This window comes from Anomalospiza imberbis, chromosome 6 (assembly GCF_031753505.1).
Source record: "Anomalospiza imberbis isolate Cuckoo-Finch-1a 21T00152 chromosome 6, ASM3175350v1, whole genome shotgun sequence".
In the NCBI taxonomy this organism is placed as follows: domain Eukaryota; kingdom Metazoa; phylum Chordata; class Aves; order Passeriformes; family Viduidae; genus Anomalospiza; species Anomalospiza imberbis.
In genome coordinates, this window is record NC_089686.1 from 57,751,607 (window position 1) to 57,778,571 (window position 26,965).

At 36.0% G+C, this 26,965-nt stretch overlaps 1 protein-coding gene across 1 annotated transcript in view; it reads left to right on the plus strand.

Annotated features, from left to right (window-relative positions):
• Window positions 1-26,515, plus strand: part of LUZP2 (leucine zipper protein 2) — a 109,966-nt gene extending 83,451 nt beyond the window's left edge. The window contains 6 exon segments of the mRNA XM_068194647.1: window positions 295-369; window positions 4,785-4,949; window positions 18,534-18,626; window positions 25,252-25,329; window positions 25,886-25,936; window positions 25,938-26,515. Coding sequence (XP_068050748.1) covers window positions 295-369; window positions 4,785-4,949; window positions 18,534-18,626; window positions 25,252-25,329; window positions 25,886-25,936; window positions 25,938-25,982 — 507 coding nt within the window. The 3' untranslated portion in view covers window positions 25,983-26,515.
• Window positions 26,516-26,965: the final 450 nt, after the last annotated feature.

Consider the following 26,965-nt stretch of genomic DNA (forward strand, 5'->3'; position numbering starts at 1 on the left):
AGTCAGACAAATGAACAAAATTATTCAAAGACATTTGAATACCTTGAATTTTCCAGAAGGACATTATGACATAATATTAAATACTTTATAGTATGGAAATAATTTTGCTATTGACATTGAATTATTATAAACATTCACATAAATGGAGCACATTTGACCATATTTTTTTTTTCCTCAGGTAAAGCAAATCTGACCCAACCCATATATATTACTTGTAAAATTTCTGTTCTTTCCTCTCTCGCGTGAAAAAAATGCATTGGAGATTGCATCAGCTTTTTTTCTTAATTCCCACAGGCACAACAGCTAACAGATCTGGAGCAAAAACTATCAGTTGCAAAAGGCAAATTGGAAAACGCAGCCCTTGACAAAGTAAGACGTAATTTAAGCATGTTTACCTATATCAGCTGTGGATGTTTTGGTGTAATTTGACAAAAACAAATGAAAGCCTTGCAGTTACCAGGCTGGATACTAAGTTGCATCTGAATTGTACCCGAGAGAGATGCTACTGAAATCAGTGGAACTAATTATGATACACGAAGTTAAGTATATCTGCAAAGTTATTTAAGAAGAGGATGGTCAAATTAGAAAAAAAAAAAGCTCAAAAAAATTTTGCACTGATTTTTAGTAGATTTAGATATTTATTGAACTATAGTTTGTGCTGACAGTAGACTTAGTGTCTATCATAAGTTTTTTTGCACTAGAGCAGTTTTCTATTTCACACCATGGACCCTTAGAATGCTTACAAATTTTGAATTATCAGGCCCCAGATACCAAGAACAGTGTGGCCAGTGGGGCTAGGAAAGTGATTGTCCCCCTGTACTCAGAACTGGTAAGGTCACGCCTCACATATTGCTCAGTTTTGGGCCACTCACTTAAAAAACAACATTTTAGTGCTGGAGTGAGTTCAGAGAAGGGCAGTGAAGCTGGTGAAGGGCCTGGAAAACATGTCTTCTGAGGAGCATCTGAGGGAACTGGCGCTGTTTAGTCCGAAGAAGAGGAGGCTCATGCTTATTGCTCTCTACAGCTGTCTGAAAGGAAACCGTCATGAGGCAGGGGTTGGTTTCTTCTGCCATGTCTCAAGTGAAAGGATGAGAGGAAATTATTTTAAGTTGTACCAGGGCAGATTCAGATTAGAAATAAGAAATTTTATTTTCACTCCAGAAGTGGTTAGGCATTGGAATAAGCTGCCAAGGAAGTTGGTGGAGGTGCCATTTCTAGAGTGTTAAAGAGGCATCTGGATGTGGCACTTGGGTTTAGGGATGATTAAAATGGTGCTGTGTTGACAGATGGTCTTAAAGGTCCCTTCCAGTCGTGATGATTCTGTGGATCTAGCCATGTGATAGGAATACAAATAGATCTGGGAAATATGAAGACATGCATCATATGTGGGCAGTATTTTGTCCAATAAGCAGCCTATTTTGATCACAATCACATTTACACAAGGTTATAGAGAACTTTGTCAAATTACATCCCTGGTTCCAATAGTGTTTCCTGCACCTATGCTTTCATGATGTTCATTTATAGATCTCCTATTAGCAAAGTCTATATTGAATTATGCTATGCACAGGATGGAAACAAATTTACTTGTTCTTCTTTTACCTTTGGAATGGCAAAATTGGAATGGCTGCCGCCAAGGAAGAATGAGCACTGGATGGCAGGATTAAGAGATGAGAGGATGAGAAATTATCCAGAGAAATTTCTGGATGAGAGGAGTGTGATTTCAGATTGGTGGATCTGCAGGAAGCCCTAGGATTATATTAGACTAGATTGACTGAGTCCATATCATCCTGCAAAATTAGACAGTCTGTTACCTTTGCCCATTTAATCATAACAAATGGTGATTTATGCTGTCTGTGCAGTCACTAACTTGAAAAGTTAGAATTAAAGACATGTTACATTGAAAAGAAGTATGCTGGTATCTTCTGCTGCCAATTAGAAATCAAAGGGTCCCTGAGTCAAATGGATAAATGGATGGGCAAGAAGGTTTTGGAGGAACTTAGGAATAAAAAGAGGATGTATCATCTTTGGAAGGAGGGTCAGGTCTCTCAGGAAGTTTTTAAGGGTGCTGCAAGAGCATGTAGGAAAACAATTAGAGTGACCAAAGCTCAGATTGAACTTAAAATGGTGACTTCTGTAAAAGATAATAAAAATTGTTTTTGCAAATATATCAATGGTAAAAGGAAGGGTAAGACCAAATTTTGTGCTTTATTAAATGTGAGGGACCTTAACTGCAGATGAAGAGAAGGCAGAGGTGCTTAGCACCTTCTTTGCCTCAGATTTTAGTGAGAAAATGACTTGCCTTCAGAACAACTGTCCTCTTGGGTGGGTTGATGGTATCAAGGAGCAGAATGGTGCACCCATTATCCAAGAGGAGGCAGGCAGAGAACTGCTGAGATGCTTGGATATTCATAAATTTATGGGACCTGATGGGATCCACCCCAGGGTGATGAGGGAGCTGGCAGCTGAGTTTGCAAAGCCGCTCTCCATCATTTACCAGCTGGGCTGGACTCGATGATCTTGAAGGTCTCTTTCAACCCAGTGATTCTGTGAATTCTGTGAATCATTGGCTCGGTTGTAAAACTCCTCTTCCCAGGGAAGGTATGGGGCCACTCACATTCCCACAGAACATTCGATAGCCTCAGTTGAGGGTAGTCATCCCTTCGGATGGGGCATAACTGTGCTGATGTGAGAGGCAGCTGTCATGTCTTAGAAGGTGCAATAAGCCATCAAAGATGCCCAGAGTGTCCCCAGACTCTTTCTGGGACCTTCAGTCAGAGGACTGTGCATTATCCACAGTGTTGCACCAGACAGTGTAAACTGCTCCCTCAGGAGAGGTACCCTGGGCACTCCCACATAAGCCTAAACATGGAACTCTGTTTTGTGGGCTTTCCCTTATCTCCGAGGAAACAAGACTGTGGATATCACTTTGACCAATGGGCATCAAAATCGCAATGATTAAGTCTCATAACTGGATCCAGGGGTGGTGATATCTTTTTACTTTTATTTCCTTCCTTCCTTCCTTCCTTCCTTCCTTCCTTCCTTCCTTCCTTCCTTCCTTCCTTCCTTCCTTCCTTCCTTCCTTCCTTCCTTCCTTCCTTCCTTCCTTCCTTCCTTCCTTCCTTCCTTCCTTCCTTCCTTCCTTCCTTCCTTCCTTCCGTCCTTCCTTCCGTCCTTCCTTCCGTCCTTCCTTCCGTCCTTCCTCCCTCCCTCCCTCTCTCCCTCCCTTCCTCCTTTTATATTGATATGTTACTGTAGGTAATATCAAAACCAGTTATATATTTGCTTTCCACTGCAAGCAAATTGCTCTAAAATAAACCATATATATAAAACATAAATAATTCTGTGGTGTTTCACTCTAATCTGCCCCAAGGGATCTATTAACAAGAACCTAAGTTAGTGACTTCCCTTAAGGGGCAGGTCATAACATGTTCCATCTCCTGTTTCTTTAATTCTCCCTATTGTGCTCTGCATTAATGGTCTTTCTATGGTTGTCTTTTGTCCTACTATTGAAATACACTCTACTAACTGTTTGTTTTTTTAAGAAACAATCCGTTTTTCCAGTTAAGAGATACATTCCTTGCTTTCAGTTCAGGGGAAGTTTATCTGATGTAAAACAAAATATTTGTCATTTTCTCAAAAATATTTGCTAAGAAAATAAACTAAAACATGTGTGCCATTGCTTAGGATTAATATGACTATGAAATATTTTATTTTATATATAATATTTCACATACTTTATATGTAATGTGTAATGATACACATTTTCCACCACATATACATGTGTTTTCCACCAGCTTTTGCCATGGTATCCCTTGATTTAAAAAAATTAAACTTTAAAACCTTAAGAGGTTAAAAACCTTAAAAAAAAAATCTTTGATGATTGAAACGTGAACGCATTTTGTATTTACAGGTGCATTTTTAATAAAAAGAAGAAAACTAGAAATTAAATGTTTTTTTAATGTCAAATGCTGCTAACTCCCCCTGAAGTGAGTGTAAGAAGTTACCTCAATGGCCAGCATTTGATACATGTCTTGCTTTTATGAAATAATGATTTAAAATATGATTTCCTGACTGCTGTAGTTATCTCATTGTTCTTGCTCTCTCAGCTTATTTCAATTACAGACTTCTATTTCCATTAATATATCTGTCTATGTTTCTGGGAGTAAAGCACAAATGTTCTAACAAGAGTCGCAAGCACTTCACCACTTAGAAGTTTTATTTTGGCTTAATGGACAGTTGTGGGTCTGGACAAATATATTTTCAACTGTTAAAAAGACCTATGTTTTTTTACTATATAGTGCAAAAGTGTAATACACCCATGAGAGAAGCCATCTTAGTTGGATTATAATCTATCTGAAATGTGTAAAAATACCAATTATTTGAAATGTTACTGACAAAACTCCATGCATAGTCTATGTCTTGCAATACTTATGACTTCTCTGTAGATATTATACATAAAAGGCTGGACACTGTATGATATTTTGTAAATAGTATTTTTCTTTTCAGAAAAAAAATATATTTAAGTACTATTTGCAGTAATCAGTGTGGATAAAACTGCATGAAGGGATGGGAAGAGTGTGCAGTGACTTCCTAGGCAGTTTGGTGTCTAATGTTCTGTAACCTAATCACATAAAAATACTGCTTTAGACAGTCTTAATTCCTTCCATCAGTAAGAAAAATCAGCAGCTACTCATAAGTGTTTGGTTTAATACAGACAGAGAAAGTAAACCATTGTGTTCATCATAGCACGTCATAGAGAAGTGATGGTTTCTTATTTTCCCCAGGAGTCACAGCTGAAAGCTCTGAAGGAGACTGTGCAGCTTTGCCTGTCTTCCGTTCTGCGCAGTCAGCCTCCCACAGTGAATCTAAACTCTTCAAAACCAGCTGAGAAGCTGACTTCCTCAAATACAAAGGGCTCCAAAGTCCCATTTCAAGTGACAAGCACCAAGGTATGATTCCACTCTTGGGTGGTTTTTTTTTTTAACATCTTTGGAAGTTTGTATTGTAAGAGCATCAAACTGAAACTAAGGAGGATTTCAAATTCATTGGAAGATTATGACAAATTTTGAGGATAATTCTAAGACTGTTTCTGATGTCAATAAGTTGGTTTTTTATTTGGGAAGCAGCTACATTTTAGTGAGTAACAAAATTCTGTCACGTGGTAAATGGATTGATCGTGTCTGCACGACAAATCTACAACAAAGATGGATTTGCATTTAAAATAAATGAGGGTGCTAATTCATAGGATCATTTACCTGTCAGGCACTGAAAGTGAGTTTGTGGTAATACAGCACTAAACAGTAATATGGGGTTTGCTTATCATGGTTCCTTTCAGTGAAAAAAAAAAAATATATAAAAACCATAAAATCATCTGGGGCACCCAAATCAAAACTGCCAAAATGGATCAATAAACTTGACAATAGGGAATAGGGAATATTGCAGTCTTGCAAGATGAGAAGGGCAGTTTCAGAGAAAGCATGAGGGAAAAAAAAATAAAAACTGGTTTGAGTCAATAAATTCAAACATTATAAATACAGTCAAGATTCATATTGATTAACAACTGTCCTAGTAATTTTCATCTCCAGTGTTACATTTTGCTCCTGAATTCAACTGATTGAATAGACAGAACTAGAAAATGTATAATTTCAGTGAAAAGGAAGTTTTACGGAAGAATGACTGAAGGACACTTCAATGTCCTCCTTTCATTACAAAACTGAAATAAAAATAGGAATTGCTAACTCATAGCCAATTTGCAATTTGTATATGGCAGTTGTTGGTATTTACTGTTAGTGTACAGGCTGAAGCCAAAAATTAGTAATCTTTCTATATATAATTAAAATACAATTTCAGAAAGCAGAATATAATTACAAAACTGGATATCACATCACTACTCTTAAAATTATGATTGTCAGTTTATTAATAAGTGTTTTGCAGGAAGAAACCATCATTCCCAAAAATTATTACCTCTGGAAAAAAAGCACTGTATTAATTATTAGCAGCACATGGGTATGATAGTGTTCATTTAGATTAAGCTCACTGGATCCATGTTCTGCAGGACATGCAAGCAGAGCAGCACTCTGGGATCTCAGGAGCATATTGTTCCTAATTAATGTGGCTGTAGAATTGTTTAGCTTGCTCTTAATGTCCTTTTCTTCAGGTTGGAAGTATTCATGCCTCTGTCATGAGAGGAGTACTGAAGGATAAGGGCCAGCTAGACAGCATGTCTCTGTTTAAGATTGGTCTAGGGTCGGAGCCTTTGGAGAATTTGGGGTCTCCTTGATGTTACACATAGGGACGTGAGAACACAGATAGAGATTAGAATTAGATTTTTGATATTTGACTCAAATACAGAGTACTCTTCCTTCTTTTTTTTTTTTCTCAATTACATGAATACAATCAAGGGAAATGGAAAAAAGTACCTGGTATCTCTTATTTAGTCTGTAACACCCCCTCCCAACACACACACACACACACACACACACACACACACAAAAATATCCTTTTCCTTCAAGTTTTAGTGGCACAATCTTTATCTTCATTTCATTAACGGTTTGACCTCACTCCTCTTTGTTGCAGAGTGTAAGTAGCTGGAATGGGTTCAACTCTGAAGTTAGCAATGTGCTAATGGGTTAAAGAGGTAACTGTTAATTGTTTATTGCTGCACTTTTTGTGGCTGTTAACTGCAGATCTGTTTGCCTGTATATTAAAATCACTCCATAGCCTCACTCCAAATATCCTTTTTTAATTAACTCTTTACCTCTCAGATGTTTCAATAAAGTCTCCCGTAATCTATTACATAATATGTCTCAAAATACTGTGGATGACTGCTTGACAGTGGTTGAAAAGGTATATGTATATTCAAAATCTAAATTTCTTAAGAAATATTTTAAATAACATCAAAATCCAGATTGTTAGGTATGGTGATTGGTCTCACATGGACCTGTGGATTAGCATTTACAGCATACATCCAGTTTACCTGATTTTGCTTCAGTCTAAATCCAGGACCCCAAACTAGAGCAGCCTCAAGCTTGCTGTGATGCTCAGCAGATTTCTGGCCAAGCTCTTTCTCTATCAGAAACAGAGAAGACCCCTTTGATCATTGCTCACCTACTCACATCATGTGATTTTTAAAAATATTTATCTTTTTTTTTTTTTTTGGCATGGTGACAGCAGAGATAACTGGTAAAATGTACACTATTTCTAATTTTAGTTGAAGTTGCATTTAGTAGAAAAGTAGTAATATATTTTTCATCTTTTGACTTTCCTAGGTGATGTGTTTGTTACATGTTCTGTTAAAAAATATGTGCATGAGAGCAATTAATTTCTATTACATGGGATCTAAAACTGCAGCCATCCCTAAACATCTGTGAAGTACTTAAAAGATTTTTGCCTAATACCTTCCCTTTCTTTACTCCCTTTTACAGTGAGGCTACATTTAGTTCATTGTGTGTTCATTTAAGTATTAGAACTTTTTATGTATCACCTCTCCTATACTCTAGCTCCTGATGTGAAGTCTACAAGTGTTTAAACATATACATTCTGCTTGAAAATACAAAACTTCTTCTTCAACTCCTTGGCATGATCTTGGCCATGAAGGAATGTCTGCAATTGAAATTTCAGTCACTAGGTCAAACTAAAATTATTATGGCTTCAAATAGGATGCTTATTCTGCATTTTTTAATTGCAAGATCTTTAATCCTGGTCTAAATGAATCGTGGTTTTTATTATTATTCATTGTTACCCAGATCTATGACCAGTTGAGTTCAATTAGAATGAAAAATACCAATGGTTACCTGTATGTTTTTAGGTTTCCTACTTTATTTATGTGTACTGATTTCTGTCTTATTGTCTTTCTGATCAAATAGTCTGGCTTTTAATTAGCACTGAAATTTCACAGTCTGTTCTGCTCTGTGTGTATATAGCAGTTTCTCTGTGCTTGTACAGCAAACAGCAATGATTCTCACACAATATGAAGAAAATCTGTTCCTCTACCAACAACAAACTTGTCATGAGTTTTTGGACACAGCTGTTCTAGGAAGAAAAATTAGTAAGAGGAAAATTATTCAGTCATTTCATTAATACCAATATTGTGAAACTTTTAATCAATGAATGTTAGATTAGAGATGCCTCCTCCATGGGTCATAATTATATTAGCTGCTCATTGAATTCAGCAGAGAAGAGCAACAAGATGTGTTTTCAAATATACATATTGTAGATATGTATAAAGAGATAGATATATAGGGATAGATGATGATAAATAGATAGATAGATAGATAGATAGATAGAAAGAAAGAAAGAAAGAAAGAAAGATCTATCTGAGGGATCCAGCTGCCTTCCTCACTATTTCTAGTTGTGAATCTAATACCATAGTTTGGACTGTCATAATAGCAATAGTTGCAGCTCTGAATCATGAGACGTTTGAGGGGGGGAAAATGTGATTTCGTGGTTCCATGCTTTATCTTCCTTCATATTTCTGTCATGCTATGGCAGAACATCCCTTAGAGAATCACAAGGGTAGACAGAAAAGTTCGAAGTCTAACTCCCACTGCAGATCAAGTGGAAGAAAAAAAGTGAAAAATCATCACAAATGCATGATTTTAAGATTAAACTAACCTCTGTAGAGTTGCATGAAATTGTTTCTCTGTGAATTTAGAGCCAAAAATAGCAGAAACACATCACCTAGCTTTTTTAAAAAGGTATTGACTTGCATAAAATTTTGTTGAAAGGCAGTAAAAGTGTTACATAAATACCAAAAGCAATTTAACTTGGCCAAGGTGACCCTTCAACTTGAGACAATAATACTTGGCTAGATATTTGCAGTTTATTTAGTGTAGTATATCACACAGGCTAATCTGAGATCTTCAACTACATCAAGCAAGTCTGAATCTCTGTCAAGAAGACATAAAAACCCTAGCCTGTGTCCAGATACATAATTTAGAGATTAAAATGTATGTATTATTTATTGAAGAAGTTGTAGTGGTTGGTTTATTTTTTTCTCTCAACAGTTCTTTTCACCAGCATTCTTTCCAAAATGCTAGGAGGTCTAGAGAAAGGTAAAATACTAATGGGATAGATATCATAGCTTGTGATACAAGCATAATACAAATGAAAGTCCAGGTTCACCCTGCTGCTGTACAGCTTGCACTGTACAAATGATGTGCAACCTGTGCTTTGCAGTTGGATATTTTTTCATTTTTTAAATGTTATTACAGTGTATTTCTAAAGTTTTCCTGTTCCTATGCAGAATGTAAACCACAGTTTACTTGCTATCTTGATTTTTATTTGTTCCCATTTTTTTTTTATTTTAGATGTGTGAAGTCTCAGAAAGCCAAAAATGTATTCATTCATTTTTCATGTTCAGGGCCTGAAAGAAGACTTGTATGTGTTTGGAGATGGAATTATTTCTGTATTTTGCCATAACATGCTTAATTTTGATGGACTGCTGTTTCACTTTTTGCCCCTGAGTAGGGTAAGGGCTATAAAATGCAGCATGGGCAACTGAATGAAACAAAGCTCTATTCATATTATTTGCAGTAATCAATCTATCCTGCATTTTGCCAAGCAGTACTTGTGTTTTCTCATTTATTAAATCAGGGGCACTGTTTACTGCAAAACACAGTAGGTAAGCTCTTTCAAAAACGCTGATTCTTCTCAGATCCACACTTTTTCATTGTTCCAGATAGGTTTCAATTTATGTGACAAGCAAGAACTAAAAACCAGGAGACAAGATGAAGACAACATTGCATGAATATCTGCTGTTGTTAGTGACATGCAGACATGTTATCAAAACATACCATATTTCCTTTTTTTTAACTTACCATTTGTCTCCAATGGCTCTTCCTTTTTCTTCCCTTTTTTTAATGTTGCTATGGATGCCCTTTTCCTTATATGCTTTCTGCCATCTTATCTTTCTTATCTGGGGTTGTGGAAGGTTGGTTGGGGGGGGGGGGGTTGCTTCATTTTGTTTATTTTAATGAGTAGAACTATCTAGGTGATGAATTTTCAGCTATCCCAAGGCTCTGATTTGCATAGGTCAGTTACACAGTGCTCTATATCCATCTTTTTAATTCTTCAGCTGTTCTGACTGCTAATTTGCTTATGCATGTGTGTTAGTGTTTGCAGGTGGCAGTATAAGTAGGTAGAAAGTATAATATCCAGAACAGTGGGAGTGTTCTCGAAGTACTGGGAGTAGCTGTAGGGGACTCTGCAGTCTTGTTGCATATTCAGGACTGTAGTAGTCAAGGTATATTGGGGAAAAATATTTTCAAATAGATTTTTATACTTAGAAAGATCTCCTGAATAAAAAAAAAATTGTGTAATATATTACCAGACAGTAACAGAAGACCCTGAAATCGGAAGTTTATATTCAGAAATGAGACTTGAAGGACACTTTTGTTACTGTCAGGCAGAAAAACATAGTAAAGCTATCCTGCCTTTAAAGAAATATTACAAAAATATTCATATCTAAGTGCTTTTTTATCAGATCTGTAGCAAAGATAATATTCCACAGAACTGAACCATTAAATAACTACAGGGCATCAAAAGTAGACACAGCTTTTGCAACACACAAAGCCAGTTATTTCTCAAGTTGCCCCAGTTTTTTATTTGACTAAGGAAAACAACAAACGAAAACTTTATAATTTAAATAGGATTAATGATATGCATGACAAATGTTTATTGTGAAGTCCTTTGAAAGAACAATAAGAATAATTCAAGAAGCTCTTGATATCATGTGTGGCAAATCCAGTCATATTTCTGGGTGAGCTACATAGAGCCTTCAGTAATAAATGTAATTCCTTCCTTGCCATTTAGAGGTTATTCTACTTCTCCTTTTATCTAGGTATTATAGGCTCAAGTATATTTGCTGCAGTAAAGTGCCTTGAAAGCAATTTAGGAATGGTATGTCTATGCTCTTAAATATATCCAACAGCATGTGCATGCCTTCACAATATAAATAAAGGGTTTAGGACCCTATTCTCTTGAGATATCTATGCAAAAGATGTCCATGGACCTTAGCAGCACACCAGCAGATTAGTTATAAAAATGACTGTGGCATAACTTTATGATAAGCAAGTGACCCAACTGTAGTGCCATGAGACCTGAACTCAGGACTCCAATCCTGTAATACTACACAAACATTTTCTTTAAAGCATGGGCCAGGATGGAAAATTAATCTCAGGAAAATGTCAGAACAGAATGTCATAGAAAAATGCTGCATTTGGGGATTAAATAAATAGAGGCAAGGAAAGTCTTACAGGGATCCCTTCCTTTTTTGTAAAGGCAGTGAGCCTTCTCAGCTTCCACTGAAATTGCTGTGGTTGTGCTTAGGACTTTCAGGACCAAACCCCAAATGTGTCATCAGCAGCTTTCCCACAGCAGTAAGCTCTCCTCCAAATCCAGGGTATGGATTCAGATCACACATTGCTACATCATTAGAAGCAGCACTGGCTTTTGGCAAATACTTTTATCATTAGCCCTGCTGACTTCAAAGAACTCAAACTGAGCAGCAATAGAGCATGTCTTTTACCTGTTAAAGTCAGAAGACTCCTGATGGGTAATGTAGTAGCATCTACCTACAAAGTAGTAGAGATCTAATAGGACTTTGTTAAATTTTCAAACTGGATTATATGAAGTATAATTTAGTTGTTTTTTAAGGCACAAACTTTCGTATCTTGGTATAAATTCAAAATATAGATGCTTTTCAAGAGATGCTTTTCTCCTCTTTAAATATCAGCCGAATGATTAAAGTGAGACAGAAGCTGTAGACAGCTGTGGGAACACCTACCTGGTTACAGATAATCGTAAAAAGCAAATATTACACCAGTTTTACTGGCTGCTCTTATGGAATAAAATGTTGCTGATGGTAAGACTGAAATCTTGTATTGCCTTTTACTGATAAGATGCGATTTCCATTTCCATGGACTCATTTTACAGATTCTTAGGTAAGTACAAATTTTAATCTGGTATTTATATTAACATATTTTGATTGAATTTGCTACATGAAGAGTAATTTAGGCTATTTTTAGCAAAGGAAAGCCAGTTTGGGTTTTGGCCAAATGATAAGCCAAGTTTGCTTTAAATTCACTTTGCAATTACATCCTCTACAAAAATAGAGCAGGTAAACAATAGCCTAATTACTACAGGTAATAAATGAGAAATTTGGAAGATGCAAATTACGGAGCACAGGTGCTTTTGTAAATGGTATCATTTGGAAAATTTTAATCTTCAGTGACCCATAAAGATGAATAGCCACATTTTGTGGTGGTGTTATGCAAATTCAAGTAATGTTGAAATAGCATCTGTTTGCAAATTTCAGTAATTTTTCTTTTATTAGAGTACTTCCACATGTGTGTAGCTGCAGATCTCAGTTCTGTTATCTGCAGAAAACTAAAAATGTCTTTTTTATTAAGAATATTTCTGGTAACTGCTCAAAAGTGTGTAGCAGTAGAATTGCCCTGTACAGAGCACACACCTGAATATCCTCCATGCTAGGCTATTAATAAATTCCAGACTTTTACAGGTTAGTTCTCTTATCAGCACATTGCATCAATCCACACTTTAAATTATTTATTTTCTTCGCTTGGTTTATTTTAAGTAGTAAGGAGGCATGCTTTCAAGTATATGTGCACTAAGCACTACTTAGAACAACTTGGGATTCTTTTTTGCTATCCATGATTGATTAAAATGTAATTTGGGCTGTAAATCTTTAATCTCACTAGGCTACAAAACTGTGTGACATGTGGAGTTCTATTTAGTGAGAATTTTCCTGAACAGCCAACCTAAACCACTGACTCCAATAATTTCAGATTTTCATTGTCTCGTATATTTCATACCAACATAAGCCATGCAACAAGAAGATGATGGTGTTTTGTCCACAGTTTAATAAAAATAATTTATGACTTCCACAAAGTTAGTACAAGGAAAAAGTATTTCTAAATTCTGTTTTCAGTTAAGTAATTTTATCTCTTTCTCTTGTATAATCTCACCAGAACTTTGATTTGTTTCCTTATGTTTATTTTTGTCTAAGCATGTGACTTAGATATTCTCTCTTTTGTTTTGGCAGTTGAATAGAAGTAAATACATCATTCTGACTCTTTTGAAAACTGAGGTACAATGAATCATTGAGATGTTCTTATTGATACAGAAAAAAATGGTTGTATACATCTTCACAAGGGCTTTCACACCCTCACCTGCATGAAAATACAAATAAGAAACTGCAGTTGTTCCAAGGAAGTGAGGCAACTGAAAGTGTTGGTTTAAGGTTCTGTTAGAAAACTGAAATTATCTCAAATATGCAATGCTTTCAAACTAAGTGCATTAGAAAAAACCAGCAGAATTCAGTGCACAGTAGCAAACACATGGAACTCCTTTGTATGTGTAGCTAGGCATTTTTAGAATTGCATTCCTCTCTTGTGAGTCTTTTCTCCTTTACCAGCCCCTTGCTGTCCTGGAGGCGTTTGGGGGTCAACCTAAATACTAGCTGCCTGAGAATAGTTAATAGACTTCCATGCCATACTGTAAATGCAAATACATTCTGTATATTACTAGTGGAAGGTGTCCTGATATTATTTTTATCTTCTGTTTCTCTGGTACTTTCTTATCTTTGAGCACATTTGTGAGTTTGCTGCATGTCGTGCTGGACTGCCCTGGAAGGGATGCTTTGCTCTGGTCTCTGACAGAGACCGACATCCTCCAGCTCACTGTAGTTCAGGGATAGTTCATCCTTTCTGCATGTACTAGCTTTCATATAGAAAAGATGTTCACTTAGCAATGAGGTCCTTTGGTTTGAGGTGATTAGGAACTAGTTTTTTTTCCCAAGGAGACTTTAAATAGAAGACTTATTAAGTAGGAAATACTAAAAATAGTGTTTGAAAACTTCAGTATCTTCCCTGGCTCTTGACAAACAAAAACTTTTAATTTTTTTTTTCTTTTAGAATAGTTTTTTTTTTCAAGAGATAAAGGACCCCAGAAGACTTAGAAAGTAAAAATGTAAATTAATAATGTTTATAATGTCTAACATAATATACTGCTATGAGGCATTTATATGTATGAGGGGAAATTCTGCACGTGTAGATGAAAAGAATTATTCAGGAAGTTGACATCTAGATATGTCATCTATCATTCCAAATGATCTCTTTGAAAGAAAAATCCTTTCACTTTGATAGATGTTCAGCTATTTGAGATCATTGTGGATGTTCATCTTGGAGAAGCTCCTTTATAACCAAGTAATAGGGAAAAATTGCATTGATGTGACCCATATGGTGTTGGCAGGTTGTCTGTTGTCTGTCCTGTTCCTAGCACTCTGGCATCTCACATGAAAAACTGCTGACTACAGAGTAAGGGTTGTGTAGTCGTGCCAAAAAGTCATGTGAGAAGAAAGAGCCAGTGGAACTATTCATAATATGGCAAATACTTGAGCTACATAGCAAAGTTGCAGAATCTTTTGAAAGATGGGATTCAGTTGGCCTAATTTTGCAGTTTTATTTAGCAGTGAAGATGAGGGTATTATAACAATAGTGCACCCTTTGAGAAGAAAAGCTGTTTGGTATTAGAAATGAAAAATATATAAAGCATAAATGAAGGGAATTTCAAGGGCATGAAGGAGAAGTGGGGTTTATTTATTCCACTGCAAACTTTGGAGTTTAGTTTGCTTATCTTCAAGCATTATGCAAGTTTTGCTGCGAGCAAAGCAGTCATCAACAGACTCTAGTTTCCTCTGCAAGTACATACCTTCAATACATTTTAAACCATTATTTCAAGGATCTGAAATGCAAAGCTTGGGTTTTAGTCAAGCTTGTAAGGTCTCACCATGACGATTCTGCCAAATTATTTTGAAGAGAAAGACAAGACAGAAGATTTCATGTTCCTTGAAAAAATATTTGCATTTGAAATCCCATATTGAAAAGATTTGAGGACAGTTTAGAAAGCTTTAAGTAAATTGGAAAGGAATTCATAATCTTTATCCAAACAATTTCACTGTGCAAAACTTGATGTCACTTTTATTATGTAAGGTGTTGGTCTAGTAAATAGGCTCCACTCAGATAAATAATAGCATATTCATTTTTATATGAGGGGTTATTTTTAATAATAAAACATCTGTCTGCAGAGTCTTCCTGTAAGACTCACACATCATCAGCAAGTATATAGGACTCTAAAATTTTTTTTCATGTAAATAGACAGTGTTAGTCCTAAAATTTTATAGAATAAAACGGCATAAATAGATGCAGTATGCCCTCTGGCCAGAACTCAGATTGAAAGGACTGTGTTGATTTGGCACAGCCTGGGTTTTTGGTAATTGCAGGGGGAGGGGGATCCCACAGGGTTTGCTTCTATGAGAAGCTGCTGGAAGCTTCCACCATGTCTGACAGAGCCAATCTCGTTGGCTCTGAAGATGCACATGCTGCTGGCCCGATCAGAGAGGTTGGTAACGCCTCTGAGATAACATATTTAAGAAACTCAAAACAGCACAAGTGCAGTTTTTCCCAGGAGTGGCAGGGCACCTCTGCCAGGGGTCATCCCTGGTGCAGTGATGCGCCACAGCTGCCTCCATCGTGGTGCAGCCTGCAGCCATCCCTGCCTGCGTGGCAGCCCCTAGCCAGCCACGCTGCAGGCAGAGAGGAAGGGACAGCAGCGGCAGCTTCTCCTTCCTGGTGCCCTGCATGAGGAGAGGTGTTAAATAGCACCAGTGCCCTGCTGGCTGCCTCTGCCCACGTGGTGGCCGCAGGGCCACATGGCCAACGGCAAAAACACAGCAAGTGACTCCCCAGTATGGAACCTAGATGAAATCAACCTCTCGGCGCTACAGGATCCTGCAGGAATCTTTGAATTAATGGAACTTGTTTGCAGTGGTTCCTACAAGCAGCAGTTTTTCTTCTAGCTAGAGAAGAGAAGGAAGTGAGGACATGTGAGGGAAAAACAGCATGGCCACTCCAAGGTCAGTGGAAAAGAGAGGGAGAGGAGATGCTCCAAGCATCGGAGCCGTGATTCCTCTGCAAGCTGCAGTGAGGACTGTGGCGAAATAAGCTGACCCCCTGAAACGTATGCAGTCCACAGGGAATGCAGAGATCTGCTTGCAGCCCGTGGGAAAAATGCTCATGCTGGAGCAGGTGGATGCCAGAGAAAGCTGTGATCCAGTGGGAGACCAAATGGAGAGAGAGTGCCCCTGCTTCCAGAGAGAGAGACAGAGGGCATTTGCTTCCAGACTAGAGCAGCGTATCCTTGGAAGACTGTGGACAACTGACCCACATCACAGCAGTTTTGGGAAGAATGTTTGCCCGTGGGAGGGACCTAACGGCATAGCAGAGAAAAGAGTCCATGAGCAAACAGAAGATCTCGAATGACAAACTGGCCAAAATCCCCACATCCTGTCTCCCTTCACTGCCATTGGGAAGGAGGGAGGGGCTGGGAAGAAAAAAAGGTGGTTTAAAGGCTTCTTTTACTTTCATTATCCTCCTCTGACTCTCTTAATAATAAATTTACTTTATGTATTTAAATGTGAACGTGTTTTGCCCTTAGAGTGTTTTTCTCCCAGTCCTTATCTCAAGTCATGAGCCCTTTGTTAATATTTTTCTCTTTCCTCTGCCCAGATAGCAGGAGAGGGTAAGTGAATTACTTTCCTGGGGGCCTGGCATTTGGCCAGAGTCAAACCATGACAGGGACCCAGCCAGGGTCTTGCCCTCTTGTTCTGCTTTCCTCCTTTGGCCTTTGTGAGAAGTGTGGTGGTGTTTTAAACTCGAACTTAAGACATGCAGATCAGTGTCACCTTAGGGTAACAGCATGAAAAGTAATGGGAGATGATGGCTGTGTGATAGATGAAGGGATGCAATGTCCATTAATTAGAAAATGGGGGAAATGAAACAGTCCCGTTCACTGCTCCCAGGTTTGGCTGGTGTCAGAGCAGTGCAGCTCTGGTAAGTGATTTTAATAGTTTGTAACAGGATCCGATCTTACTGGCTAAGGCAATCCTATAGAAATTGAAAAACCTCATGAAATCATGTCTCTTGTTTTGGGAGAGAGAAAAGAAGAGTTATAGTATGTAATAACAGACAGGAGACAACTGGAAATTTTCCTGTTCTCCAATATCCTAGAAATAGGAAATGCTTTAAACATCTGAAAATGTGACACTTGGAATCAATTTTTTAATGACAACTTACCTAAAATCTCAAACTTCCCCTTGTTTTGTAGAAATGAGTACAAGACACTGAGAAATTGTGTATCATTTGCTAAGGTATAATCTTAAGCAAGAACCAAATTCTGAAATAAGAAGTACTATGCATAGGCATTTATTCTTCTCAGTAGCGCTTAAAGCTGTCTGGTTTTGCGGGCATCCCATGGGATTTCACTATATCAGGTAGTCAAGAAACTAAGTGAACACAGGTTTTATAATTTATTGAACGTAACACTTCTCTTTTTCAATGGGAAGAAATTTAGGTTTGAAGAACTGTAATTTCTTTCAGTCCAAACAGACAGGTCGCTCAATACAGGTATTAAATGTCATTTATTATTTAACAAAACAATTATTTATATTGATCTTTTCAATTTGTTTGTCTCCACATTACTTCCTCCCATAGTCCGTTGCTCTATAAAACTAACAAATCCTCATTGGAGAGCTGTTAATCAGAGACTTTTTGAACTATCTGAACTGTTTTATTTCAGCTATAAATTGAAGTATTTTTCATGGTTCAAGTGAAATTGTAAATAGTAACCTGCTTAGTTTGGTTTGTCCTGTTTGTAATTTCTGATCATCATTTATATTATTTAGTAATTCAATGCAGTATAAGTGACATGAGAAAGGTTTCAAAACTGGTGTCTGAAGTTTTAACTTCCCTTTACAGAAAAGTTATTTTGTTTTGTTTCCTGTCACCATCCCCCTGAAGAGTTTCAATTTGTCTTGCAGGCAATTTGATGCTTTCAGGATAGTTTCAGTGCATGTTCTTCCTTTTTTGCCCTTTTGAATCTTAAAAGTTTCAGGAAATACAGAAAATTATGCTTAAAGCAAGCAACAATTCAGTGGAAGAAAGTTCACTGCTTATAAAATGATATTTGAGTGCCTTCCCCATACAGCAGTCCATTTTGTGTGTAAGGAGAGGAAGGCATGAAAAGGAACATGTTTTGCCAGCTTGCAGCTTGGGAGGTGGGAGAGCAGAGGGAGAGGCTGTGGATGGCTAAAGTAAGCTAAAGCAGTTCAAAAACATGTCAACTCACAGCCTCAGTCTTTCCCAGAATCCACAAGACTCACAGGAATATGTGTTCTGAAAATGCTCTTTTTCTCTCCTTTGGCATTTAGATAGAATATCTTGATTATGTATATGGAAGTAATCATTTACAAGGGAGTGCTGTAACAAGAATGTATATTGAGGCATTCCCTGTATAAAATTTGCTGAAAATGCTGTATATAAAGTAGTGAACTGTTTGCAGTATGTGACCTCTTGGTTTTTAATTGTTATCCTGAATTTCCACATGTGACTTATTTGATATTTTATCCCCATTATATAAATGTATTTAAATTATTATTTTATATTTTTCTTTTTCAGGTCTGGCAAAATGTCTCAGCAGAGAAAGAGAATTTTCATCTGGCCTTGAAAAAGGAAGAAAATCGAAGCACCCAGGAGTGTGATTCTCAAGATGTAAGATTAGCTCACCTGAAAAACAAGGCCTAATCTAGGCTGTATGAAAACATGAATGCTTTAGGCAACTGTCAATGAGACTTTTCCTATTCAAGATGGTAGACATATTTTATAAGCCTGCTATGTTCTGTATTAAAGTGCTGAGGAGCAAATGCTCTTTGCTGTCAATCTGCATATATATTATCAAGGTTTTTTTTTTTTTAAAACTGCTTAATAGAAGTGGTAAAGCTGTTGCAGGAAGAGCAGTGGTGGGAAGTGGTGTCATTTGATGTTTAACCATTTCAAAAATTCGTTTGTTCCTGGTTGAAGCATTGCCTGCATTATAGTGAGATCCAAAACCCTTGTTTACATATCATTATATTTATTATTAATTTATTTACTTCTCGTAATCAGGCACAGCCTTCACAGATGCTTTGTTTAACAAAGCAAAGCCTTTGGGGAGATGTAAGACATGACAGCATAATAGTTGAAAGGATGTGATATCGTTCACTGCCAGTCTAGAAAAGCTGTAAGGTGTGTTTTTCTTATGACAGCTCTGACAGAAAGCTAAATCTGGTGCTTTTACTGAGACAATACACTCAGTCAAACAGCATGGTGTGAGCTCTTAAAAGAAATCTTGAATGCATGTATTGTGGCTGTAACTATAAAGATACAAATAGAACAGGAAAAAAAAACAGAAAAAATGAGTGAGACAGATTTTGTTGTGAGAGTCTGCTCTGACTTGAGGATTTTCTGCTCAAAAGTTCAAAAAGTATAGTGCTACTCTGACTAATTTGCAGGTGAAATATAAATATCGAATATTCACTATATATTGAATATATTGTTATATCTTGAGATAAAACAAAATCTTATGGAGGTAAATGAGTAGCTTGCTGTTAGTGATCATGACAGTGTGAAGAAAATTCTGGAAAAAATCTTAGATAATTCAGTATACAGTAATTTAAAAAAAATATATAGTATCAATTTATTACAAAGGTATTACAAGTTTGTTCAGTTATAAGTTACTTTCCTTCTGCCACATCATCTAGAGAACAAGGAGAAATTATGAAAATCCATGAGTGCATACTTTGCTGTTGCACATTTCTTAATACCTAAAGGTAAAAGAAACTTCAGTTGTTAATAAAATTTGAAGGAGCGAAAGAAAAACAGGTGGAACTATGAAGTTGGAGTGAACTCCATTTAGATTATGACTAGAGGTTAGTTATTCCTTGGAAAAGTTGTGAAAGGCTTGATGAAATTTAGAATACTTTCAATAGAGACTGAAACAGTTTAGGCTAAATACTTGTGTCAGAAATTTTAAACAGCTCTTTTTTACAGAAGTGGATACATTAAAAGAGAAAGAAGAAGAAAATAACTGGTAACATATTTCAAAAATCAAAACAGTATTTAATTTCTGTGTCAAGTACTGCGATGAAAGACACCTAAAAGATTCACCTTTCCATAAAATAAATTTTTTAGTTATTTAGATTAGCCAGTGGTTGTTTTTTTGTCCTTCTAACAGCTAGTATTTTTAACTGTTTAGTCAGTCAGCAACTGTTTAGTCTGTCAGCAGGCAGACACACTGTCCATCTTAACATAGGCTAAAATGGACATAAAAATAGTGCAGGTATAGACATTTGTCTAGCAACTTTTTCTTCATCATCATCACCTCACATTAACATAGAGAGAAAGAAAGACACAAGGAAGAATTCAAATTATTAGCTTTAGAACTGAACTAAAAATGTTCTTTCCACAATCAGCCTTCATATATTGGCATTAGAGATACCACTTTGAGTTCTGAAAGAACTGGAAGGAATTTATTTTCCCAAGGGATCGTATTACTTCAGTAATACAAAGCTGCAATTTGTACCTGTGAACACTATCACTTGGAGAAAATTCAACACTTGGCAAGAGTTTGAATTGTGTTTTTTCATTACTTGGCTGTGCGTAATTTTTTCTGAAGTTTTTACAGCTGCTTAAATTCAAATGAAGGAAGATTAAGGTTGTATGGTTAAGGTTGTAATGCAGCATTTTAAAGAAAAATTAGTGAAGATGCACTTAAAACTGTGTTGCTTGGAAACCTAATATTTCAGCAATCCTTTCTCTGAACTTTACAAAGACCATTTTATTGTGTCTCTGATAAATAAAATGTGATTTCTATTTAGAAAGAATTAAGGTAGTGAAGACTAACTAGAGAAGAACATGCAATCTTACAGATACTGAGGTAAAAAATAAAGCAAAATGGTTAGTTGCTGGTTCCAACTGGTATTTTTAAGTCTGTATGGCTAAGCATCTCTATGTTAAATTTGTGATCTTTCTGCAATTTTGTAGTTATGGGGTTTATGCCTGTTCAGAGTAATTAATGTAGTTTATATTAGAACAAATACAAATGAAAATTTATTGGCAAATGGGATACAGAGTAGCAAATTTGGAAATTAGACACTGCTGATATTTATCTGTAATGAAATTTGGCGTAGGACCAGTAATAGTCAGAAGTAGGTAGAATATCCTGTGATACAGAATCTGAAACTCATCAAAAACAAAACAAAACAAAACAAACAAACAAACAAAAAAAACAAAAAAAACCCCCCAAAATAATTAACTTCAATATTGTTGTAAAAGTTTCCATAATTTAGATTATTTGTATTTTATTAGAGGCATCTTGTCAATACTACTTTTTCTTAGCCTTTTCCAGAGATGCTTTCCTATGTCTGACTCCTGAAAGTCTCTGTGCACAACCAGAGTTCTGCAGAGCTTTTTCCCCTGTATCCCTTCCTTTTTCTGTCTTCCCAAAAGCTTTTGGGATTTTGGCTTTTACACCATAATTTACTTCATTCCCTTTTCATGTGAGATAATTCTTACGCATGTGACATATCATTTTAAACCACCTATTTGGTATTGCTAAAACATCGAAGAATTTATAAAATTATTCTTCATTCTCTGTTGTCATATTAGTTTTTTTGCTTTGTCCTTATAGAGTTTTCTCTGATAAATAGAAGTGGTAGTGCTTTTATTTACTGCCTTAATTTCCTGCAGTAAAAAACCACTATATGTTCATTGACCATCCAATGACAAAGGACATTCAGTATTGGAGCCAGAATTGTACACATTTCTAAGCAACTACAGCATTTTGCTTTATTTTCTTAAATCAGTTTCAGAGCTCTGATCAAATTGCACTCTCCAATTGTTTTCCAAAGGGCATAATAAGAGGAAAAAAAATTTTATAGCAAAATTTCCAACTAATAAAATCCTTAAAGCAAATTTGATTCTGTAAATGAGGACCAGGAAGGTGATAAGGAGTTTAACCATCCCCTTAGCACACTGTGATCTAAAACAGGAAAAGGATATGAAAAACTGCAGAGGTGTCTTCTGAAAAGGCATATGCACATTTCACATACTTCTTGTTCTGTATCTTTCTTCTAAACAGTGATTAAAGCAGCTTCCAGTACAGATCTGTAACAAATTCATGAGCAAACCTGATAAAACATGTCTTTGAGTAAGCTGTGAACCTCACCTGGTTAATGACAACTAAGATAACTAGTTATATTCAGAATTAACTCAGTACTTTCTCCCCCATCATGCTTTACAAACAACTTCTGTATCTGCTTGTTGTGCCCTATGAAGCCAAAAGCAGCGGTGATGCAAAGGAACACTCAAACTCCAATGTCTGGTCAACTAAATCTGTATGATGCTCTTTAGGAGCAGCAGAATTATCTTCTAACTGCAATAGCTGTTATAATACCACTTATTTAAACTTGATTTCCTGTCCACTTGTGAGTTGATTATTTGGCCTTAAATTGTTATGATTTTTTTGACCGTAAAGCCAGTTCTGATTTGCTGAGTTGATGCAGTAGAAAATACTTCTAGTTACATTGTTCAGCTGTTTGCAGATAAAGTTGTGTGATTTAATAGCCAATGGACATGCTGAGTTCTGACTGGCTTGTTGAAAATTTTTTAAATAAAGATGCACCCTTCGTTTATCCACCTTTGTCATTTATACATCCAGCTGTGAAGCTCTCCAGCTTTGCAGTGTTATTTACTAGGACAATTGAATACCATAACTTCTCAAATTTTGTATACATTACCAATCAAGGTGCAGATTTTATAACCATAATTTCACACACAGATAATTTGTTAATTGGGCTGCATGCTAAGCTGAGGAAAGCAACACAGCAAATTGTTTTTGCTTTTTGGTAGTTTCTACCATGTCAAGCTCTCATTCTGTCCTTTTGTAGTGAGTGTTCCTCTCATGGGAGGGAATCTGACCGACAGTCACCCAGACGAACATACAAAACAATCCACTACTTGGCAAAGAGGGAACTAACAACAATAACAGAAGTTTAATATTTTGCTTTCTTTGTCACCTAAGGTTGTGAAAGGTATTCTAGTGCATTGGGTTTATATTCCTCCACTGATCTTTAGCTGAGGGACATAAAGATATATGTGTTGTGTGTATTTGTATATTTATGTGTTTATATATGCATATATACACATATACATATATATATATATATACATAAAGCACATAAATACACACATGGCAGTGTGGGGCTATGGGGGTGTGTTTATATGTATGTATTTATAGATATGCCTGAGGTCATATGCGGATGGGATTCAGTTTGGGTGCTGTTAAACCCAGTCCTCTGTGTGTGTGTGTGTGTGTGTACACCTCATCCATAGGAACTGGTTACAGTCCTGGCTATTAAAGTGTTGTTGTTCAATCTGTAATTTATTTGGTAAGGATATACAATGTTTCACAGTGACAAGGAGTCAATAATGAATCTGTTACGCTTTAACATCATAAAGACATTCTCAAGAAAAAGTCCCTATCTTTCTCCAACAGTGACCCATATGGTGTGCTATTAAAGGAAAAGATCTCTGAGTGAGCAAATATGAAATACTACAGACATAAGTCTTTATTGCTCTTTTCCTATCAAGATAGCCTTTGTTATCTGGTCTATGAAAAGAGTGTGCAAGACTACTCACTCATAAAGCATTGTTTTATCATTTGCTTTTATTTTCTCTAAAGCAGACCTGCTTTTTTTTTTCCTTCCTTTGCATATGTCTTAAGAAGTTGACCTTTAGCTTTATTGATGCAATTAATAGTTTTTGCTTCCTGTCTCCTATAAATTATGTTGGTGAAATAGTTTACCTGATTTCTTGTACATTGAGAGAAAATTCCGGATATGTAAATTATCATATTTAATTAGCATTATTTCTATCCTCTTCATTACACATTTTGCAATACTATTGATTGTTTGACCTATAGTATATTTTGTCCTCAAGCCACACACCTAGAAGTCACCTAAATCTTCATTTTTTTCTGATGATAATTCAGCTTGAAATATTTTTTAAAAATCTAGATTATGAACAAATAATTGAAATGAAAGTTTTGACAGGACCACACTTAAAAGGTTTTGAAGTATTACAAGTCTACTAAAAATTGCTACTCTGTCATCTGACTTTTTAGTCTTTATCTAAGACATAAATCACATGCTTGTTTGATGTTTTGTTTGATTTTTTGTCATAAAAGGAGTAGGTGCTTTATCAATAGACTTTGTTTTAATCAATACTGCCTTGATTATTCCCTACATGAATCCAGTTTTTGTGTGCTACTCTCTAGAGTGGGAAAATATGAAAAAGAGTTCCCCACATCAAATCCATCTGCATCATGGCAGAGGCTAACTTCAGTAGCTTAAACATGACTAAACCCCTCCCCACTGTTACATTAGAAAGAGTCTTGATGATTTAAAACTTTAAAAAAACCCTGTCATTTTCACTCCATTTAAATGTATCACTTTTAACAGCAAAACAAGTAGAGAAATTCCTATGTGAACTCATTTAGAGTACTAACCAAGTATTATGAATATTTGACTGTATTTCATGTTTCAACTCCTTTTCTTATGGCATCCTTAATCCTACTCCTGAAGGGACTTTGATTTAAGGACAGTAGAATTTTCACTGTTGAATAAATCTCTGGTTTCATATCTGAAGATCTCCTTAGTTCAAAAATCCACTTTGTAATTAATTTTATTTATGATGTGCTACTCTGTTTTCCCAAATATTAAAAAGCATATTGGCAAAGAATATAACATTATTCCTTGAATAAAATGACAGCAATTAATGCAACAAGATTTTCTGCCTTGAGAGTCATCTGACTTCCCTATTCAGTGACTTTATATTCCTATTCAGGGATCATTATACATAAGAGATCTAGAGTTTAGACAAGAGAATAGTAATAGAGTAGTTCTAACTGTAATGCTGATTTTCTACTGTTTGTTACTATTTCCTCACCCATAAAAGACACTTGTAATTAATTTTCTGTTCCCTAGGACCACTTGTAGAAGTAAACTTCACTATTGGTGATGAGATTTAAACATGAAGAAAAAAAGCTGGATAAGTATCAAGTTGTTAAACTTGCTGTCACAAGACTATATTGTTGAAGACTTACAGGGATGATGGGAGTCTGGGATAAGCTTAGCTATGAAAACTTTGTTCCATTTCATCAAGCAGGCTTAAAAGAAGACCCAGTGGGTTTTTTTTTTGTTGTTTTTTTTTTTTTTGTTTTTTTGTTTTTTTTTTTTTTGAAAACTGAATATTTTTGCAAAAAATATGAAGTAGTTATCTCTTACATTTCTATTGACAGGTTGCCAAGACATGTTTGGGGAATCGTAATGATTCAACATCTCGTTTGAAGGCAGCAGAAACAGAGACAAGCTTTCAGGTATTCTTTTTCAGAGTAATTTTTGGGGTTTTACTAAAAGGTCTTATGAAATTAAGTTAAAGTATACTTACACATTCTTCACCAAGTTCTGTCTCAAAAGAGAAGACTACTTAATTCAGGCTTTGACTGCATCTGATTGCAATTCATCTGTTCAAAATGTTTTCTGGCTGGTAGCAATCTGCAAACTATTAAATATTTGGAGAGCTGGTAGTCAAATGAATTAGTAGTCAAATTACTTAATTTGACTGTGTGATGTGTATAGCCCTGGAAGCAGGAGTAAGGAGATATTTCCAAAATAATTAAATATTAAATACAGATATAATTATTTATATATATATATATATATATATTTATATAAAATATGCAGTCATATGAAGCTGTATGCAGCATCAGACTTGTATGGTTTTGCACTGTGAAGGTTGTTAATTATCCTTTCTTTAATAGAGATCAGGACCCTTCTCTAGGGACAATTCCATTGCCATGGAATTTTAACATACTTTTTTTCTTTCTGCTTACATATATATATATTCTATACACCATGTTTTTACCTCTACAGAAGTTTCACAGCTCTCCACGGACTAAACACGAAGATAAAAAATCACCTGAAAAAAAATGAGAAAAAAACCGAAGAATCAGTTAGTGCACCAGAATAAAAACTCTAAATGCTACTAATCTACATTGAAAAATGCCAATCACTTCCATTCTCATGTTCTGCTAGCACAAAGGCATGAAATGTCCCAGGTTTCTAAAGCATGGATTTTTCACTATTTTATGGATGTCTGTAAATTAGTGTAGAACAGACCAGTTAGTACCTTACAGCAATAATGCAAAATGGATGTTTGAAGAAATGCTTTGTAATGCAGTCCAGTTTTTGAATTCTTGTTCTACCTTATCAGTAATTGTATACTATAAATTACCTTCTATGTAAACAACAGTCATTCTCAAGTATATTTCTCAGTCTGTTTTATTTAATGTAATTTTGTGGCAGATTAGGTTCTAATATTAAGAGTGTGTGTGGGGGGGGGATGATATCTGTGTAACTATATTTGAAGTACAATCCTTAAGTGCAACTGTAAAAAGAGAACTCTGTGTGGGGGGGTCCATGTATACTTACCTTTTAGTAATTCCATCTCAAATCTACTTACTTACACAATAAAATATGTTTATTTTGTTCTTTTTTTCCTCACTCCTATCTTAACTAGCCCATTTTTGAACACTGAAAAGCTGACAGAATTGGATTTTAAGGGATGGAGATAGAGAGGATCATTACTTTGACGATTCAAGCAAAAAAATTGCAGGTGGTACTGAGTTTCATAGCTTGGATGGCAGTCATGGGAAGTCAGTTTCATCCCTTATATTTGTGCTGATCTCAACGGGATGAAATATACTTCAAAGGGTAAAGCCCTATTTTGTCCACTGCAGTTGGCCTTTGATCACTCCATCAGGGAGGATTCATTGGAGTAAGCTCTGTCACTCATGGATTCTTTCAGTTTCTCCTTAAGTCGCATACTCTGTGACAAGAAAGCAGAAAGAAAGGGAGGAGAAGAGAGAATGTTTTGCTTGTTTGTGTGTATGTCGTTATTGGTCTAATTTAAGAATTCATATGCCATATCTTTTTGAGATGCAAATCTTTCAA